The 20,825-nt window shown below is 36.1% G+C and overlaps 1 protein-coding gene across 3 annotated transcripts in view; it reads right to left on the reverse strand.

The window, feature by feature from the left end:
* Nucleotides 1-42: 42 nt before the first annotated feature.
* Nucleotides 43-20,825, reverse strand: part of ATL1 (atlastin GTPase 1) — a 77,892-nt gene continuing 57,109 nt past the window's right edge. The window contains exons 8-16 of one of the 3 annotated variants that reach the window (XM_027572372.1): nucleotides 13,957-14,049; nucleotides 12,731-12,869; nucleotides 8,016-8,143; nucleotides 6,878-6,934; nucleotides 5,950-6,021; nucleotides 4,072-4,503; nucleotides 3,527-3,584; nucleotides 2,818-2,832; nucleotides 729-865 (exon numbers count right to left, since the gene is read on the reverse strand). In XM_027572372.1, coding sequence (XP_027428173.1) covers nucleotides 2,819-2,832; nucleotides 3,527-3,584; nucleotides 4,072-4,503; nucleotides 5,950-6,021; nucleotides 6,878-6,934; nucleotides 8,016-8,143; nucleotides 12,731-12,869; nucleotides 13,957-14,049 — 993 coding nt within the window. In that variant the 3' untranslated portion in view covers nucleotides 729-865; nucleotide 2,818. Of the gene's footprint in view, nucleotides 866-2,817; nucleotides 2,833-3,526; nucleotides 3,585-4,071; nucleotides 4,504-5,949; nucleotides 6,022-6,877; nucleotides 6,935-8,015; nucleotides 8,144-12,730; nucleotides 12,870-13,956; nucleotides 14,050-20,825 lie in introns of all 3 variants that reach the window. The other 2 variants (XM_027572370.1, XM_027572371.1) reach the window with 2 other exon arrangements.

A 20,825-nucleotide genomic window follows, 5' to 3' on the forward strand; every position in this document is an offset into this window, starting at 1 on the left:
GTACCTCCCAAACATTTCCAAATTCAGTATTTGTTTTTAATATTAGGAACCAGAGTAAACTTTAATAATAGGTCACATGTTAAAAGAATAAACCTATGAAGAATACATTTCTTTGTGTACCAAATGAAAAAATATACAATGCAGTGAAACTCAAGTACATATACAAAGTGATTTTTTGTGCATTTTTGATCAAGAAGTTTATATTCTATATTAAATCATAATATAAAAGAAGCAGTATTTAGTTTTTGATAAAGCAACTGAGAAGCTCTCAAGTGTCTTTAAAAATAAAAGCTCATGGTATATATAAGATGATACAGATTGAATCAAGCCTGTTGAGTTATGCTATGCTTAAATGGATGACTGTGAAATAATTTAAAAATTCTGTAGAAATTAAATGAGCATATCCAAACATGGAGTAATATTACTACATGGTTTAATTATAACCCAGTAGTAGAATTTAGTAAATTCAAGCAGAACATGTGTACTGTCATCATAAATAAACACTTTAAATTATAACAGCATATTTAAAGACAAAACTAAGAAACTGTACATGTTAACAAAAATGATATAACCATGCATACATACATCTGCTTATTAAACACTGAAGTAAAAGAACTAAACCATTTTGAAATTTTCAGAGGAGCTTGGGATTTTACTCTGTCCTCATAGAAGCACTTTGAATGTTTGCATGGAGACATAAAACTGAATATTTAACTGACAACTGGTCATGCACCTGTACTTCTAAAAATTTGGATTAAATTTTCTTCTTTTCTGATTGTTCAGTAGATTCTGACTTTGGTGCAGGAAAAGCTTGATGATACAGATGTCTGTGGGTTGCTGCTGCACTGTAAAGCTTGTATAAAGCCTAGAAAGACAAGAATCAAGATTATAATCACAGATGTAAAATTTTTCCTGTTTAGTGTAATTAGTTTATGTACTATATAATTAGCATGCTAAATGTGGAATCTTTATGTCATTAGTCTATTTAAGATATAAATTAATAACTAATAATCTTAGAACTCAAAAATATTTTAGCTTGTCCACTCTGTGTAAGTTTTTGCTTTTGTGGATTGATCTTTGTGGTGGTAAATGGTTTATTCTCAGACTGCATTTCCTTGGACTTTGCACACCTTTTGGAGCAGGGCTTCCTAAACACTGTGCCCCAGGGGTGTGTTGAGAACTCATATCGTGAATATTACCAGTTTTGGAGGAATTATAGGATCTCATAACTTCTGAGTGCCAACAGCTGTTTTATTATACACAGCTAGGCCACTTGCTATCCGGGCTTCCTTACAGGTTTTTCAGAATGGAACCGTTTTTTTCCCCCCATTATTTCCAGATATGGTCATGCCAGTAAGTACATATGTTGCCCCTCCCCTTGCCACACTGGGATCCTTCATTTAAACATTCTCTTCCCTTGTTCCCATTATTTGATTTATATCTTCTGAAACATTTTTCAGAAGCATTACCTCAGAAAGCCTTTTCTCATAAAGCTGTGATTGTTCTTTGTGTCTATAGTGTTTGAATCATAGGAATTTTTACATACTGCTTTACATAAGTGTCCATGAATATTTTTGTCCTTTTTCGCCCTCAGTAAATGTCTTAAGATTCATTCCCTCTTCTGACTTTCATATATTGAACCCTCAGTTAAAACCAACTTTTCTGATGTAATTCTGGAGTCTGTGAAGAGTCTGAATATTTTTAAAAGCTTAATATCCTTTAAATAGTAACCAATGCCCAGGAAATTCCATTAATTTTTATCTTTTTGAAGTCTCGATAGCTGTTTTCTTAAGTCTTAATAATACCATCATCAATTCTGTGAATGCACATTGGTGTAAATTGGTATTGTCCTAGATCTATCATAATCCTAACATTCAACTTAGATTTTTACTTTTTTAATGAATTTGTTTTTACTTTTTTAATGAATCTGTTTTACTGAATTTTACATAAAATACTTCTCTTTTGACTTGTATTAAATGTATCATTGGTATTGATTAGAGGACATACTCCAGTTATATGTAACAGCAGAGACTGAGGAAAGAATTATGTGCTATCTCAGTAGTCGTTCCAGATCAGTTTTGCTTCCTGAAGATAATGACCAGAATAACTCTACAGAGATAATTTTTCTTATGTAACAAAGGATTCTTTCCTGCAAGTCCCGGTTCTTACCTCAGAGTTTTGCCCATGTGCAATGGGAGAAATGAACAGCAATTTACAGGTTGGTTTGAGGAATGCTAAGAAAGTTACACTTTATACTGGCCTGTAACCTGCTTAGGTGGTAAAAGTAACTGTCACTCAAAAGTCCGCGTTAAAAACAACATCTAAAAGTTGTAGCTCCATTTCAATACCCTCTACTAGTTAGGTTTCCTCAAGATGCGTAACTTTTTATTTCACTGTGCAGTAGAGCAAAATGCACAATGTTGGAGCTTAAGAATTTTGGAATTTTTTACACATTCTGGAAATAAAACAAAACAGGATATTCTTGATAATCAACTCTTATGTTTCATATGCAGATCAAATCACATAAAATGTCTGGAATAAATACAATATTTTAAAACCATGTTAAAAATTCACAGTTAAAATTGTGAATCTTAGAAGAACACAGGAGCAGGTGTCACCAAAGATTTTTTTTTATTTAAATTCAACTGACACAGTGTGTTCTTAGTTTCAGAGGTAGAGTTCAGTGATTCATCCGTTGTATATAACACCCAGTGCTCAGTCCATCACCAAAGACTTTAATCCATTAATGGCTAGTTGGTTTATAAAATACCATAATTTTTATAAATATATAGCTCTCAATTAAAAATTTTAACTTACCTCATTTGTACTTCCCTGTGGCAAAGTCAGTTTAAAAGGGAAAAAAGAAAAGTATATATACTGCTTCATTAATAGCATTATGATAATTCAACTTTGTTTACAGTATTTCTGAGCATTTAAGAACAAATACTCCTACAGGTTTTTTCAATTCAGATTACACGTTTTATCTGAATCTTTCGAAGAACCCCATTGTATATTCCTCAGAGGGTTCAGCAGCATATTCTAGGAAGGCTTTGGGATTTACCTCAAATAGCCCCTCTTTAGTTTTCTAAGGGTGAGGAGCTATTTGAGACAGTGGCCCAGAGGATCCAGTTTTTAAATCATTCTTTACCCACAGTACTACCACTAGTTTAACTTAAATAGATTCTTCAAAGGCACATGGTAAATTCATTAGTTAAAATTCTATTTTAAAGAGTATATGTTAAGTATAAGTGCGGGGAGAATTGTAGCTATTAGATGCTACCTGCAGAACATAAGTTCAAAAGTCTTAACTCCAAAAATTTATGAAGAATCTCAATTTTAGCCTCACTAAATGCCCCTCAATTTTCATGAGGTAACTGAAGACATTTCCAGAATGACAGAGTGAGTTCATGATCGTTCTAGGTATGTTTATAATTGTCTTCCCTATCCATCATCAATTATTTGAACAGTGGACCACAGTGACCCTGACTCTAGGCTATGGTTAATTGAAACATAAAGGACAACTGACCCATGAGCAGCTGATCCAGAGGTTGACCTGGACTCATGCTGTGTTCCGGTACAAATGCCTAGTTCAGATAGAGACAATCTGAAGTAATCAGATCTTTCTTTTGCTTTTTAGGAGTTTATACTAAAAGAGATAGTGATACAACAACTTATGATAGTGGTTCACATACACAGCCAATGCAAATCAAATGATAGGTTGTAAGTACGAAGTAATCTTAACACAAACAAGTCACAATCCACTCAATAAGAACTCAGCTTTCTCACACTTTTTAACAGCTTTAACTTTTAGGATATAAATAAAAGTAAAAAAACAAAACTGCCTAATCCACGGATATTTGAAGACACTGAACTGTTAACTGGAAACCAGTTACGTAGGACTTCACATATTGTATTACAGTTAGGTGTTTGTGTCTGGCCATCTTGACAGATTCTAAAGCTCTTGAAGACTAGGGCCCGAGTCAGGTTCACCTGTTTGTTTAGTTCTGACACCTAACATTGTGAATGGTACATAGTGTGCTACTAGCTGAAGAGGATTAAAAGTATTCTTACCTGGTCCCACAAGGCTGCAGCCACCTGGTCTATTACAGCTCCCAGCTCTCGGTATTCCCCAGAGTACCGGATGTACGCCCAGGTGCACAAGGTGATAAGAGTCAGTCCCATTATCATATTGCACAGGCTAGCTATGATGTCCAAACCAATGAATCCAGTCACACCAGCAATCACATAAGTGATAAAGATGACAACAAACAGTGTGGCTGGGGTACGAGCTGCATGGAAGATATTTTTGCTATCATTATGCTTGATATACTGGATGTAAAGTTCATCTATTTCACTCTCCAACTGTTGCAGGTAACGCCGGCTAAATTCCTCCCCACCCATCTTCTTCACCCCTCGGAATAGCTTCAGAGATTCTTCCTTAAGCTCCAAATGTTTGGCCTGTAGGTCATTAGGTGCCAGAAATGGTTTGTCACCACCACAAATCTGTATCAATAGAGAAGTGCTGTTTATGCAATGCAGAGTAAAATTAGCAACTGTATTACAATCTTCCACTTAGCTAGCTGAATTTGTTAGAACACATTAATCAAAAGGAATTTACATGTTTTGTCAGTCCACATCTTTGCGCACTCCATATCACGCATGAGTATAAGTGGGACCAGTATTTTATAGATGACTTATGTAAAGCCATTTTTAATCCAAGTTCCTCAAGATGAAAAGGCATGATTCACAGAACGAACCCAAAATCAAATAAACTACTTATATACAAGTTCCTCTGGGAAATTTATTCTAACTCCACTGAAGTATTTTTGGCCAATGAGGTTTAACTTAAAACAATAGCAATGCTATAAAACTCAAAAGTAAAATTAGGAAAAACATGTTCTTTGGCAGTTTCACTGATTTTGTTTGAATAGAGCCCTTTCACAGTATTTTCTTCAAGAGACTAAATGGGAGCATATTCAATGTTCTTAGACTACATTTTCAGTTTTTTCAAAAGTTACAAGGGAAATCTCAGTTACCCATACCTTTCACTTTGGTTATTTGAGATTTAACTATAAAAGCATACTGTCATTCTAGTTACCCTTTACTTATGTTGTGAACACCATTCCATATACTGTATTTCCCTTGACTCTTGAAATTCCATCAATTTTGGATGTAATTATATAACTTATAAATTATATAAATTATATAATTTTCAGGGGGAAAACCTTCATATTAGTAGATATGTACAATCATTATTACAATCATTATTAGATTAGCATCCTAATTCAGAACGTTAAAAAGAGGAAACGCAGTATGTAGAAATACTGGCCCTTGAAGTTTAATTTCTTTTTTCCTAATGGGTTTTTGGTTTTGTTTTCTGTTTTTGAAAGAGAGAGAGAGAGTGTGTGTGTGTGCTGGAGGGGGCGGAGGGCCAGAGGGAGAAAGAGAGAGACTCTTAAGCAGGCTCCATGCCCAGCGCGGAGCCAGACTCGGCTTGATCTCACAACCCTGAGACCACGACCTGAGCCCAAACCAAGAGTCGGATGCTTAACCAACTGAGCCACCCAGGCGCCCTAACGGGTTTGCATGAAGGGAGGTGTAGTGGAGAGGGTAGCACATGTTATTTTAGTCATTAGGGCTTATAAATAGTGGGAAGATGCGGGGAAGGAAGGAGGAAGGAAGGAAGGAAAAGAAAGAAGGAAAAGAAAAAATATATCTCTAATGTAGAGAGAATACATTTAAGATATGTTTTAAATTGTGCATACATAGTGTTCCTTTCCTAAAAAATATTTTAGGTATACAATAAATAGAAATGTGACATATATAGGCTGAGAAAGAATAAGTCAAAGCCACTTCTTTGCATGTGTAGACAGTGTAACTTGGAAGAAAAAAAAGAATGAGCTCATGGAAGAAATTCTGATTTTATTTAAAATATTATTTAATTCTTACCTCTTCCATCTTTTTGTTGTATGTATCCTTGGCAGTTGCCACGGCCGCTAAATTGTTAGCCTCTGCTGTGGCCTTTGGACAAAGTACAAAATATGATGTAAAATGGAATTCATATTTATTAAACCTTCACAGGCAATTCTCATTTCTGAGTATCATGTGCAAGAAATGTACAAGAACACAAGGTCATGAAATAATTTGAAAGTATTCAAGTATTTCCACTACATTTTAAAAAATTCGTAAAATTAAAATTTCAAAATACATAGAAGTTTACTCGGTAAGATGAATTTCCATTTGGAGATTTTTTTCCTCAAAAACATATTTTTAAGCCTCTCACCAAACGTGGGGGGGAAATCTATAAACCCAAACACATGGGAAATAATACACAGTACATTTTGTATGTACTAATATATATACAAACATGTCAAGTTTAAGGACTGATACTGATAGAACTGTATCACTGATAACAAAAAGGAACTATTAAGAACTTAATTTTTTTAGATAAGGAAAAAGCTAGTTTCTCCTTTCTTAAATGTTTATTTGTAGAGACCACTTGTTTTAAAACCTGGACCTGCTTTTCTACTTGTTACATGTGTGAACCTAAGCCACAGTATGAGTCTGTTTTCTAAACCAATTTTGTACAAAGAGAATGAAAGCTTTGGTATAAAGTGCTTATATGTCAGCACAAGTGAAGCCCCTCTATGTGTACATGAACATGTTTAGCTGAACACACAAACAGTAGTTAACAGAAAAATAATCTTCCAATAAATCATTCCAATATTTTTATTTGCTAATTTCTGACGGCCAGATTGGAGCATATCTCTAGCTTAGCATAGCATAAAGCTAAGGAAAGCTTAGCTTTAGTGACAAGTATGTTTTAAAACGTCATGCCTCCTGATTAGTAAATACCTGTAACATGAAAAAAAAATACCTGTAACATGGATTTGGGATGTGGTAATTCTTCACCTTGGTAGATCTTTATATAAGCCTTAAAAAAAAAAAGGAAAGAAAAAGAGAGACTCAGATTCAAGTAATTCCATTCCATATTTCTCCAATTGTGTTAAATTGTTTTCTAAGGTCTAAGGTCTTGACAGTTTGGGGAACCATTATCTTTCTCATTTTAATTCCCCCTTTCTTAGTTCTGTTCCTTTTTCCTGAAGTGCCCTTTTCACACAACTCCTCTTGCCAACCCTACCCTTCTTAAAGCCTTAACTCACTGCCACCTCCTCTAAAACTTTCTCACATCCTTCTGCTAGGAGTAACCTTTCTTTTTCAGTTACTCACGGGCATTTGTACCTGCTGATGTCATAAGCTTTATGGAAGAGATTTCTGTAAGGGTCCTTAATCTCCTGCTAAATTCTAAGCTCTTCCATAGTGTTAGGCACAGTAAGAATTCAAATTTTAGGTAGATAAATAACATCTCATTTATTGCAAAGAGTGATGAAGATAATCACACAGGAGGTATGTGACAGGATTTTAAATAACAAAAATGTGAATTTTAAAAATTGGTATTTTAGTCCTTGGAGCATCAATCCACAAATGAGATTGGTACCTGAAATTCCCCACTATATGTGGTTGGTTTAAAAAGTGTAGTATTCGGTGCTACCTAAGGTAAACAAGTAAATGCAAATTTAAAATAATTCCACTTCAAATCGGCCCTTGGTGCAGAGAGAGAAATTGCGGAAGAATTGTCTCCAATAGGAAGGCAAAGTATAGCCCCTCTGAGAACATCTTCAGAATGAAGGTAAAATTCTGCATATCTCATGACTGAAGACTACTACATGTTATGGACCTTAAGCAACACCTTCTCCCCCAACAAACAAATAGACTTAACCAACTCTTAGATATATTCATACTTCAAAATATATTTCTCTCAAGATAAAGTTATCTCTTAAGAGTTTTTAAAATTTTAATTTCAGAAAGCAAGCTCCTCTTGGGAGTCTAATGATTTTTTTTATTTTTATAGATTCCTCATAACTTTGCCCCCATATTATAGGGTCTATAATTTTTTTGTTTGTTTCAAGTAGGAACTGCATTCTAAAACAATGCTCTAGAAATGAGAGTGATACCTTGAAGTACTCCACCAGACCTCGGCAGGTGATTTTGTTCCCATTGATCTCTTTAATATCTAGGCTCTCAGGACTAAGTAGCCAAGGAATGAGTATTTTCAAGTGTTTGATGAATTCATCATCTATTTCTACAAGTAAAAGCACATTCATCATTATTTTAAAAATCCAACCCAGTCCTCCATGCCATACAATGAAACATCCTTTGATTTCCTCCATTTCTTCCCCAGTGAAAAAGCCTTCCCTCACTTTCCCATCATCTAAATAACTCCTGCAGCCAGCTCACTTTTCTTGGGTTGGTGATCCTCCTTGCCTAAACTTCTACTGCTAGTCTTTACTTCATTACATATTTACTTATCCTCTACCCATAAAATAGCTTTCTTGATGTTAAATGTTAAATAAATATTTTATACCGTATTCACATAACCATTTAAGTATTCCAATGTACTTAAGTTTGTTGGTGGTTTTCTAAATGGGGAAAAGTCCAGATACTTAACTGGCTTACAAGATATATTCCCTCCAGAAAATGTTATGCTAAAATTGCTGTTTTTAGTGTACCCACCTTATAAAAAGTATATAGAACTGCGTAAGGTGCGTTATCTAGAACTCAAGTTCAGAAGGATAGTGATGGTGATGCCACCTCTGGTGGTGAAACTCACCAGTACAAATTAACATGGCAAGAGGAGGCCATGGAGGAAATCAGAGGATGTCTGAGTTGTTCGCCTATCATGTTTAGGACATTTGATTACACATTCCCATGTTATAGCATTAGGTTTAAGCTTAACCTTACATATTTAGCAAAGTAACACAGAAAATACATCTTCAGAGAAGTCTTTTGAACACAGTGATAATTTCTGAAATCATTAGTTCAAAAGATACAGAAAAATACAACCTACATAAAAAGCAAGGTATATCCGGAGATTTGATATCTTAAGTAAATGTAGTAACTGCCTATAATTTTTTTTCTTTTTTTTAAATTATGTTATGTTAATCACCATAAATTACATCATTAGTTAACTGCCTATAATTTTTTAAAAATCTAAATTTCAGCAGAGTCACTGTTTTTCAGGCTTCGGGACTGGTGATTTCTGAGGTCTTAAGAATAAAGATTCAAATCATGTGATTGTGTTTGCATTTTCCTTTCTTGCTATTACAACCCCACTATACACTGAAATACCAATCTACGTAAGAATTCATGTTTCTCTCCTCTTGCTTGCTGCTTTTATGAGATGTACAAGCATAATGTTGGAAACCCTTCAGACTTATTTTACTTCATGTTTTGTACACCTCTGAATTTTAGTGCTCATCTTTTATGAATACTTGTATAGGAGTTTATTTACATGTATTTGCTGTTTGCATTGTACCAATTTTTACTGAAATTTGCTTTGTATTGTATTTTGATGTATTCAAATTTATTATTGTGGTTTGCTTTCTAGTTAGCAATATTCACTAGTAATACTGGTGTTTGTATTATGTTACCACATTCCGTGTTGTGTTTTGCTGCCTGCTGTGCATCTGTATTCACTGATACTAATACGTTTCTTTTGTGCTATATGACTTTATGGGGTTTTTTTTAGCATTTGTAGAATATTACTATATATCTAGAATGTATGAATTCTTCCTGAATTTCTGTATAACACAAAAACATTTCTCATTATAAAATGACTTTAAAATCACTTCCAACACACGTATTTAAATTTCACCCTCCCATTCCCTTATTGGAATGGAACTGGAATGGAATAAGATACACCTGTGTATCTAATGCACCAGCAAGTGTGGTAATTATCGTTAACGTAACCAGCATATAACCACATATTTGGATTAAAAATGTGTTCTGAAGGTGGCGTGAGCCAGTCTTTGTTCTAAGACTTCCAATTTTGGATTCAGAAAGTATGAACCAAATATTCATAACATACACAGGTGGTGAGCTCTTGCTAACAATATTAGTTCAGCACAGTAAACCCATGACCCAGAACATCTGCAGACCAGATCAATTTACAGAGGTGCACTAACTAGCTCTGGCCCACTGCAAGAATTCAAATAAGCATGTGTGGGTAGATGATTATTCGGGATGATGTTCTGTTTCCATCATTTCTTCAAATAATTTTTGCCACAAGAGTAAAACTTTGCTAGGAATTCAGGGGCTGGGCCAAAGTGGTTAATTTGTCACAATCATTGGGGACATGATAACATACTTTATAAGCACTCTGCAGGGCAGATGCACTGGTGTAGCGCTGCTGTGTAAATCAACTAAGAAGATATTTTCTCAGGATTGCCTTCATTAGAAACACCTTTTTAAAAATAATTACCTTACAATGGTGTTTGGCTATGCTTCCTGAAGTCTAACTGAAGCTGCTAAGGATGTATCCCCACAATTTATGATGTGGTTACTGGTCATTCTACACGTGGTACTATAACAGAGAGCAACCTCAAAAAGAAAGGTAACTCCTTGTTAATTAAAAGATTCACTAAGCTAAGAGAGGTATTCATTGGGCACTTAGAAAGAACTGGTTGAATGTAGCATGAATGAATCTTATCCTTTTGATTTCCTATGTGGGATGTCATTAAATTAATAGTTAATTTGAATCATAGTATTATAAGTTTCATATAATATGGGAAATGGTAAGACAATTTCAATAATGTCAAGGACCATGAACAATACAGTAATTATAACAATTATTACTATTGGTAGTGAGCTAGAAAGTTATTTCTACAAGTTTGTGAAAGAGTATGTGAGAATTATCATCAAAGAACAATTTTTGCACAATTGTTTATTCAGAGACATTTCTTCCCTAGAGGAAGAAAGTTATTCAGATGCCAACCCTCTGGAAAACAGGACAGCCAGTGGACAAGACATCCTGGATAGAAACCACATCAACTTATAAGATTCAGAATGGGATGGAAAAACAATGTGGACAGCTGACTTTCAAAACTGCCCAAAGGAGAAACTGAGGCTAAGTAGAACATTTTGGCGAACACAGAGATTCAGCAGGAGTCCTATAAAGCCTCATCAAAATGCAACTTTGATGGGCACCTGAAGCTGCTTTTCATTTCTTTTTCTCTCAGGCTAGCCACTTTGGTAAACTCGTAATTTTGGGGTGCCTGTAAAGCAGTTGTGTGGGTTAATATATGTTTAGACATGTGAGTAAAATTTGATGGGAAACAAATCTGTTAAAAAATGCAGTTCTCTATCTGTGTGATTTGTCTTAAATTCTCTCCCTGAGCTCTTTCACTGCACAATGTGTCAGTTAATTTAAGAACTGTAGCTGTATACTACAAGAATGGAACAAGCCAGAGTACTCTTTTGACCCAATAAAGGACTGTTGTTGAAGGCCTGCCCCTCCCCGGCCTGGTTATGACTTCCCAACTCCAGAGAAGAAAGAGGGGCCTTGTGGGAGCCCTCTCTTTATGTCATTTACTCAAAACACACTGAAGGCATTAGGTAACTACACAGTATCAAGAGATCTGTGCTCATTGGTGGGCTGGAACTCATAAGTGATAGTGAAATGAAAGAATCCTGCAGTTCATGCATTAATATGTACCTACTGCTATCTGTTCTGTTTATATAAAGATAATTTAAAACATGTAAGAAATAATGCTGATGACTGAGATATCTGGGATTCTATTTATGATACTGTCATAGTTGAATAGAAGGTATCAGTATAAATGCCGTGGATACAGGGGGAAAAAATAGGTTTGCTTTTCAAACCTGCCAGTTCCATAAAGGTGGATAGATGTTATGTTGTTCTTTTTTAAGAGGAATTTTAAAGCCCTTTGAGAATAGCTGTGCTGAAAAGCTTCTTATGTCACTGCCTCACCAACCCTGGCACAATGCAGAACGACCACAGTAGATTAAATGTCTGCGCTCAGTGGCGTGGGTACTCAATGCCAGGCTTATAAGTAAAAAAAGTCAGAAATGTCTTTGTACTACTCTGTATTAATTACAAAGCAAATATCTAAAGACCTGGTGATTATTTATTAGGAAATACTCACTTCTGTTTCTTCAGACCCCTACATCCACCCCATCCCACCCCTTTTTCTAACAAGTTGGGTTGGTTTGGAATCTTAAAATGTTAGTAATGCCTCTGTTTGACAAGCAACTACTATTATACTATTAGTATACATTATTTCAAAAACACTCTAGTGCTTTTGGGTTTTTCAGAAACTGGTCCTCATTCAGAAGATTTAATTTTTAGTGAAGCTTTTAATAATTTATAATTAAATTCTTCAGTAGCATTTTTAAAGAGCTTGAGTTCAGAACTATGCAATATTTCTTTTGATCTCTAGTTATATAACTTATAACAATAATTATATAACTTATAGCATTTGAATAATACAGACATCTATTTTTCTCCTCTAATGTAAACAAGGAAAATTTAACAGGAAGACATTAAGGAGCATTTCTCAATGCACAGAGGTGAGCAGGAACCTCTGTGAAAAGGGGAGAGTCATTGCCTCCCAGGTGAACACAGGATTTTTCCTATTTTCTCCGTATATGTATTCAGTACCCATAGAATCCTACAGTTCATCAAGGGGGTGTCCAGCACCAGCCCAGGACTCCCAGTTCTCTTGGTAATTTTTAATCATCAGCCTCACATAAGTGGATAACCTAAATTAGCAGCTCTAAGCCCAGTAGATAAAATGATAGTTTTATAACCAGGATGAGTAATGTAAACATATTAAAAGACAAAAATCTTAAAAAAAAAAAAAAGACAAACCTTTCAGTTTTCCATCAAAGTTTGGATTGGTAGCTACTTTTAAGCCAGGATGAGGTAGCAGAAAACAGGAAATTTTGGTGAAACAGGAATGGATATGTTTTCGAACATTCTGTAGTTCTTCGTGCTGGTTCCCTGAGACCTGCAGCAAATCATTCTAAAGTTTAAACTACTTTCATCATAAACTGAACTCCAAAAGAATTCTGTGACATCTTCTACTTGCTACATCTGTCTGGTCCCACAATGATAAAAATGACATGATAGGGCTGGTACTAAAGAAAAAATAAAGTGTTGGGTGAACGGCCATATCTAAGTATAGCATACATATGGCATTATTTTTAGAATTAATAAATGTTTACTCTTATGCTAACTCAGATGGGCCTTCCCATTTTTTTAGTACAAATTAATGGGGTTTTATTCTAGCTAGTTCTTACAAATTCCACTTTTAATTCAAGTACTCATAGGAAACATGAACAGATCATAAGATATTCCTACCTTCTTTTCAGGAGATACTCAAGACAGCCTCTTGTCACCTGGTAGGTATACATTTAAATTCTAGAAAGGCATCTGAATAGTTGGGTATTTATAAGCTAAATTGTCCCCATTTTTTCAAATGTATTTCACAGTTAGTTAATAGTACAACAACCCTAAAAGTAATTATAAACCTAAAAAGATAAGCTGAGAGATCCTGATTATCAAGAAACCGTATTTAATCTTAATTTAAAAAATTTTCTCAGTAGTTATTTGTTGTGATATCTGTCCATTGTAAACAATTCATTCAATATTGAACTATCCTGACACTGAAAATGGAGAATCCTCTAATTTCACTTCTGTGAACTATTAGCAAAATGTTCTAAGACTGACTTTGGGGATTTTCAAAATCAGATATTTCTGTTAAATTGACTTTTAAACCTCTACTAAAACATGACTCCAGATTTTTGTACTGTCAGCCTTGAATGGACTTAAGTATTCAAATTAACAGGTTTATCGTTAGGAATAAATCACTGTTTTGTAGATATCTACAAAAGAATTATCTGTATCATAATTATTGATAATATTTAAAACTGTAACTCTGAAAGTATTGTATTAAATACCAATCTTTGTTCGTAGAGACATTAGAAGGGTCAAATAAGATTATATCTAATAAGTATCCATTCCACAAATCATTCCAACAAAAATAATTCTATTCACTATTGGTGAAATTTCATGCACCTAAATATCTAACAAACCTTGAGGCGTTTCTCCAAGAATTTGGAGCCACCTTCAGCTCCGTATGAAAATTCGTATGGGAAACTCCAATCCCGAACAAGAAATATCAGACTCTAAGAAACAATAAGAAGAAAAGATTGATAAGGGGACTTTAAATGGCCTCCCTGGGCTTTATATTGAAACCAATTAAACACTATTATCATTTGAATAGAGTTCTACACCACACTGTAGAATTATAAAAGCAAACATAAAACCTTTGAAAGTTTCTGAGCAATCTCTTCCCTATGAGATCATCCTTCCTGTTCCCACTAAGTGAAAAGAGAAAGCTACCCCAAAACTCATTGTAGTCACACAGAGCCATTCAGCCAGTTTGAGGGCACCTCCGTCTCTTATCTCTTGGTGGCATGCATTCATCTTGGCAATTTGGGGACAACTTTTTATGAAGACTCAAGTTTTATTTGAGGAAAGTTTTATCATCTCTTTAAATATTTTTCCTCTATTACATTTGTCCCATTCTCTTCTTCAGAGGCTCTCAGTATGCAGACGGGTAGGAATCCAGGTTTTATGGGGCCCAAAGTTTATACAATCTGTTGGGGGGAGGGCTCAATAGGAAAAACAATACATAATTGGGCTTGAAAGTGAACATTTATTTAGAATGAGAAAAATAATAAATTACAAATTAATAAAAAGCTGACAAATATGCAAACATACACAAGCAGAAAAAAACTAACATACCTTTGTAATAATTTTTTTCCTACTGTTTTTGGCTACAAATGATTTGATCACTTCATCGTATGATGATTTTTAAATACTTTGATAGAAAGCCAATTCAGTCTGTCCTCTAACAAGGCCACATTCTTTATCATAAAAAATTATTATTTTTTAAAGATTTTATTTATTTATTTGACAGAGAGAGACACAGTGAGAGAGGGAATATAAGCAAGGGGAGGGGTAGAGAGAGAGGGAGAAGCAGACCTCCCGCTGAGCAGGGAGCCCAATGTGGGGCTCGATCCCAGGACCCTGGGATCATGACCTGAGCTGAAGGCAGACGCTTAACAACTGAGCCACCCAGGCGCCCATAAAAATTATTATTGATAGTTTAGAAATGTTTCCTTTTCAAAACTTATTTGTAATGCCATGTATATTTTTAGTTTCCTCATCTGTCAAGTATGGATATTAATGGAACCCACCTCACAGGACTACTAAGTGAGATATGTATAAGGCATCTCTGGAAGGGTGCCTGCACATAGTGCTGTGTTAGCTATCTGATTTTTATTTTAATGGCCACATATTTTAGCAAATGGATAGACCATAGTTTATTTTGTCATTATCCTAGATGTTTTCCAGTTTGTCTATTATTCTAAGAAATGCATTAATAAACATCCTTGAAGCTGAATATTTGTTCACATGCAGAAGGACTGGATTTTATCAGGGACTGTGTTTCCAAAATTAGAATAATCATTAGAATCATTTGGGAAGCTTTTAAAAGTATAGAATTCTTGGGCCCCACCCCAAACCTCTTGAAACCAAAGTAATAGTAGCTTTCCTTTAAGTGCTTATTATATGCCAACCACAATGCCAGGAATTATACACATATTTCATGCATTCCTGAAACAGCCAAGAGACAGGTTATAATTTATGATTCTTTTCAGAAGAGATAATCTAAAAAGCCCCGCCACCTGATGTTAAGGACTTGGCCAAAGGCACAAAGAGATGAAACAGCTAGCATTTAAACCTGGGCTACTTCAAAACCCCTGCTGCACTGGCTCAACAGGAGCATCAAACATGCACTGTAGTTTACAATCTGACGTCTGCTAAAAGCATGCTTTTTTTAAAAAAAAAAATTACTTATTTTAGAGAGAGTGAAAGAGTGAGAGAGAGAAAGCACGAGTGGGAGGGCAGATTCCCAAGCAGACTCTGCTGAGCACGGAGCCAGACGTGGGGCTTGATCTCAGGACCCTGAGATCATGACCTGAGCTGAAACCAAGAGTTGAACACTTAAGCGACTGCGCCACTCAGGCGCCCCTAAAAGCATTCATTCATTCATGCATTCATTTATAAGATTTTATTTATTTGACAGAGAGAGACACGGCGAGAGAGGGAACACAAGTGGGGGATGGGAGAGGGAGAAGCAGGCCTCCCGCGGAGCAGGGAGCCCAATGTGGAGCTTGATCCCAGGACCCTGGGATCATGACCTGAGCTGAAACCAAGAGTTGAACACTTAACTGACTGCACCACCCAGGTGCCCCTAAAAGCATGCTTTTATTTATTTATTATTTATTCATTCATTCATTTATTTATTTATAAGATTTTATTTATTTGACAGAGAGAGACACAGCAAGAGAGGGAACACAAGCAGGGGGAGTGGGAGAAGCAGGCTTTCCGCCAAGCAGCGAGCCTGATGTGGGGCTCGATCCCAGGACCCGGAGATCATGACCTGAGCCAAAGGCAGACGCTTAACGACTGAGCCACCCAGGCGCCCCTAAAAGTATGCTTTTATATAATTAAGAGATACTTCAAATTTTAGTTTCTGGGAAAATGTAGGAAATTGAGAAAAAGATCAGTTTTCATGAAATTAGCTATCTTTAAATGATCTTTCTAAAAGTTTTATACCTTCTGAGCTTCTAACTGAATATTTTAGTCTTGCTTATTAAAATGTGTTGATATGCCTTTTTTTAAAAGATTTTGTTTATTTGAGAGAGAGAGCATGAGGTGAGAGAGCAGAGGGAGAGAAGCAGACTCAGCACTAAGCGGGGAGCCCAGAGTGGGGCTCAAACCCAGGACCCTGAAATCATGACCTGAGCCAAAGTCAGACACCCAACTGACTGAACCACCCACATGCCTTTGTTGATACGTCTCTTAATTCTCTTTTAATCTCTGGGTTCTTCCTCCATTTCTTCTCTTCCCTTACAGTTTACCTATTAAAGAACCTAGGACTTTGACCTGTAAAGATTTCCATAACCCGGACCTTGCTAACTGCATATTCACAGGCAGTTCAACATGCTCTTCTGTCCTCTGGATTTTCTGCAAATTGGCAGCTGGGTACAGAGCCTTGATCTCAGGTCATATTTTTTTGGTGGAGTGCTCTTCTATCAGGAGGCACACAGTTTATGATTATCTCCCCTTTGGTGAAATTATGTCATCTTTGCCTATCTGAAGTTCATTTGTCAGTAGCTTTCTCATTAAGGGCTCATAAAAACAATATTTTTCGCATTCTTACGTGTTGATAAGTTTGTGACCTTTATAACAGTTGTGACTTTCTATATGAAAGTCAGTTTTGCTGAATATAAAATCCTTGGCTCACATCTTCTCTCCTGAAACCAGGGGCACTTCTTGGTTTGCACTATGGATTTTTTTATTTTATTTTATTTTATTTAGTGTGTGCATGCACGCGTGCGCATGCATGTATGTGTATTTTCTGGGGAAAGGAGAGATTCTTTTGGAGAGGAGAGTTTAAAAATACCGCTGGGGCACCTGGCTGGCTCAGCACCTAAGGTCATCAGTTCTAAGTCTTTGTATAGGACAATTCAACCTTTAGTTTTGTTATAAAGACCCAATAGGTCTTCATATAAGGTCATCAGTTCTAAGTCTTTGTATAGGACAATTCAACCTTTAGTTTTGGAAGAGTACTCATTTGATAAGTAATTAGACCTAATTTTTGTATAAGGTTATTACAACTTTTGGTTTGGAGGCATACCATTCAGTAAATATTTTTGCTATCAGCCTCTTTATGCTTTTGCTGCTTGCTTTGCCTTCTTTTGCTGGACAATTCATACAAAGTCTCATCTCATGTATTTTTCTTTTGTCTTGAATTGTCTTGTGTCACTCAATGTATAGGGAAGTGGTCCAGAAAGAACAGATAAAGGCATAAATTTAGTAAGTCTCCAGACCAATCAAGATGCCCCAAAGACTAATGATTGGAGGTCTGTTAAAGTGGCAACAAATTTACACAAATGTAATCAGTCAAACTTAGCCTTGGGAGCCCTACAAAACTTTTAAGGGGACACTCAATCCTGTCAATTTGTGAGTCACTGTGCTTAGTCCATAACACAGGATCAATGACTATTAGATTATTGATTATACAGCACTGTCCTGACCTCTGCTCGCTTGAGGAACCAAGCTGTTTTTCAGAGCACACACTTTTGACCAACTTGTTACAGCCTTGCATATATCAAAGCTGGACCCTCCTCCTGGAAAAACGTCTGCTTTCTATTTGTATTGCATTATAATCCTAATTATTGCACTTAGAAGAATAAATGATGTTTTCAAATAAATTCAGAATAACAGTGGTCATTATGGTGATCTTTGTACATGTCAAAATAAATAACTAATACAGTTAAGGGGAGCTCTATAAAAATTAAGAGATAAAATATCACTCATTAGTTAGCCTCTTTAATTAGTAAACTGTAATTAGTAAACCTCAAAACAAAAGGCTGAATCCAAGATCATGGCTCTCAGTTTGACTCTCTTACCTTCTGAGATACCGTGTATCTCTTTCAGTTTTATCTTCACTGCTCACTTCACCCCTTCAATCCCTCTGCTCCTTCCCCTGACCCCCTAAATGATTTCTGCAGGACTTTTTGCAGAAAGGGACTAGCCATGTTGCCCCAAACAACATCAAATTGCTAAACCAGAAGACTCTATAGAAGCTGAATTTAAACCCTGGTCTAGAGTTGAGTTTCAGGGAATTTCTTTAACCCAAAAAGACAGAAATTTGCTGCATAATTTAGGATTTTGTTAGATACTTACTGACCTGAATTATCAGTCCTGTTCGAACTAGTTCACTTAACTGTTAGTCCCTCAGATGGGAAAAAAAAAATGGTTAAGAGCAGTAGGGTAAAAAATGACCAGGAGAACACTTAAACAACCCAGCTCTTCAAAATAATCATAATAATAATAAATTAAAACATTTTAATAGTCTTTAGAAGGCAAGAAAAATAGACAAAACACCACGTAAGCCATTTCAGAAGACTTTCTCTTAGAGATTAATTGGCCAAAGATTCAAAGTTGTAAACAAAATAAAGATCATAGGAAATGTTATAAATAGACTTCAGGAATTTTCAAACAATCTTCTGGGTATTTAGCTAAAGTAAAGGGAACCTTGTCTTCTCTTTTTTAAATGAGCTCAAACATAAAATACAGGAATCAGAAGAAAAACACTTGAATGAAAAATCGTCGATTTAAAAATCTCCAATACATAGGTGACTTTTCAGAGGGGCTTGAATACTTTAACAGAGTAGAAATCAAAACAAATTTGTGGCCCTCCAGATAAAAAAAGACCAAAATACCCTCTATTCTCTAGGAATCAGGAACCTACCCATAGCGACACCTATAGACATAGCAAGCAAAAAATCCACTTGAAGAACCAATGTCCTTTATGGGCTAAAAATATCTATAATGCGTTGTACTCTAAAGAGACTGAAGGGACGCCTGGGTGGTTCAGTTGGTTAAGCGTCTGCCTTCGCCTCGGGGTCATGATCCCAGGGTGTTGGAATCAAGTTCCGCATCCGGCTTCTTGCTCAGCAGGGAGCCTGCTTCTCCCTCTGCCTGCTGCTCCCCCTGGTTTGCTCTCTCTCTCTCTCTGACAAATAAATAAAATAAAATCTTTAAAAAAAGAGAGACTGAAGAATCTCTTTGAGCAAAAATCACCAAGGACATAAGCAGAAAAGTTGGAGAAAAATCTAAAGGAGTCCAGATTAATACCTTCCAAATTAAATACATCTTTTTTTACATATATTAAAAAATTAGGCCAGAACAGGTATTAAATTACAACATGCACACATCAGTGACTCATTGCCTTTTGCAGCCTATCCCCTGAGCCAGTAGCCAAGGCTTATCCTCTTGCCTCAGAGCAGTTCAGCCTTGTCCAACTACTTGAAGCATCTTCAGACTCTGTACTAGGATCACCTTTAAATCTGATGGTACCATATACAATCACTATTGTTAACCGAAAACATCTAACGTTTTTCTGTTAGTCTTAACTAATGAAATATGTTATTTTATTCTTTCTGTATCACCACCCAGCAACTAATACTTTTTTTTTTAGACTTTTTTTAATTTGACAGAGAGACACAGCGAGAGAGGGAACACAAGCAGGGGGAGTGGGAGAGGGAGAAGCAGGCTTCCCACGGAGCAGGGAGCCCAATGCGGGGCTTGATCCCAGGACCCTGGGATCATGACCTGAGCCGAAGGCAGATGCTTAACAACTGAGACACCCAGGTACCCCCCTTTCTTTTTTAAGTAGGCCCCACACCCAGTGGGGAGTGCAATGCCGGGCTTGAACTTACAACCCTGAGATCAAGACCTGAGCTGAGCTAAGAGTCAGATGCTTAATCAATTGAGCCACCCAGGTGTCCCTAACAACTAATACTTCCAATTCAGGAACTACTACATTTACCCACTGAAAGAGAATTTCATGATTGTGTTTCTGCAGTTCAAGAAGGGGCCATGCCCAGTACAAATATTTTGGGGACTCTCACACCAATTTATGACTTAATACTGTTTATGGATCTTATCTTAAAAACGTAAAGAGGTAATACTAGGATGGATATGTAATAGCTATACCAGATCTTGAACCTAGGTCTTTCAATTTCAAGTCCAGTGGATTTACTTATATGCAAACTATATACAATCCCAAAGAGGTATATGACAGCATAATTAGCAAACATTAATTGAACATCTGCTGTATGAACTTAGGTGTACTAGACTAAAAAAAGCAAACTACAAAGCTCCTGCTCTTAAGGTATTTATAATTTAGTGAGATGGGATGTGCACATTCAAATCTGAGACTGCAAGATATAGCTGAGTAAGTGCCTAGGATTAGGGGTAGGAAGAGAAGCGCTGAAGGGTGCTGGAGTGCCGGGGTGTTGAACCTGTAGCCTACCTATGA

Source organism: Zalophus californianus, chromosome 6 (assembly GCF_009762305.2).
Source record: "Zalophus californianus isolate mZalCal1 chromosome 6, mZalCal1.pri.v2, whole genome shotgun sequence".
Taxonomy (NCBI): Eukaryota; Metazoa; Chordata; class Mammalia; order Carnivora; family Otariidae; genus Zalophus; species Zalophus californianus.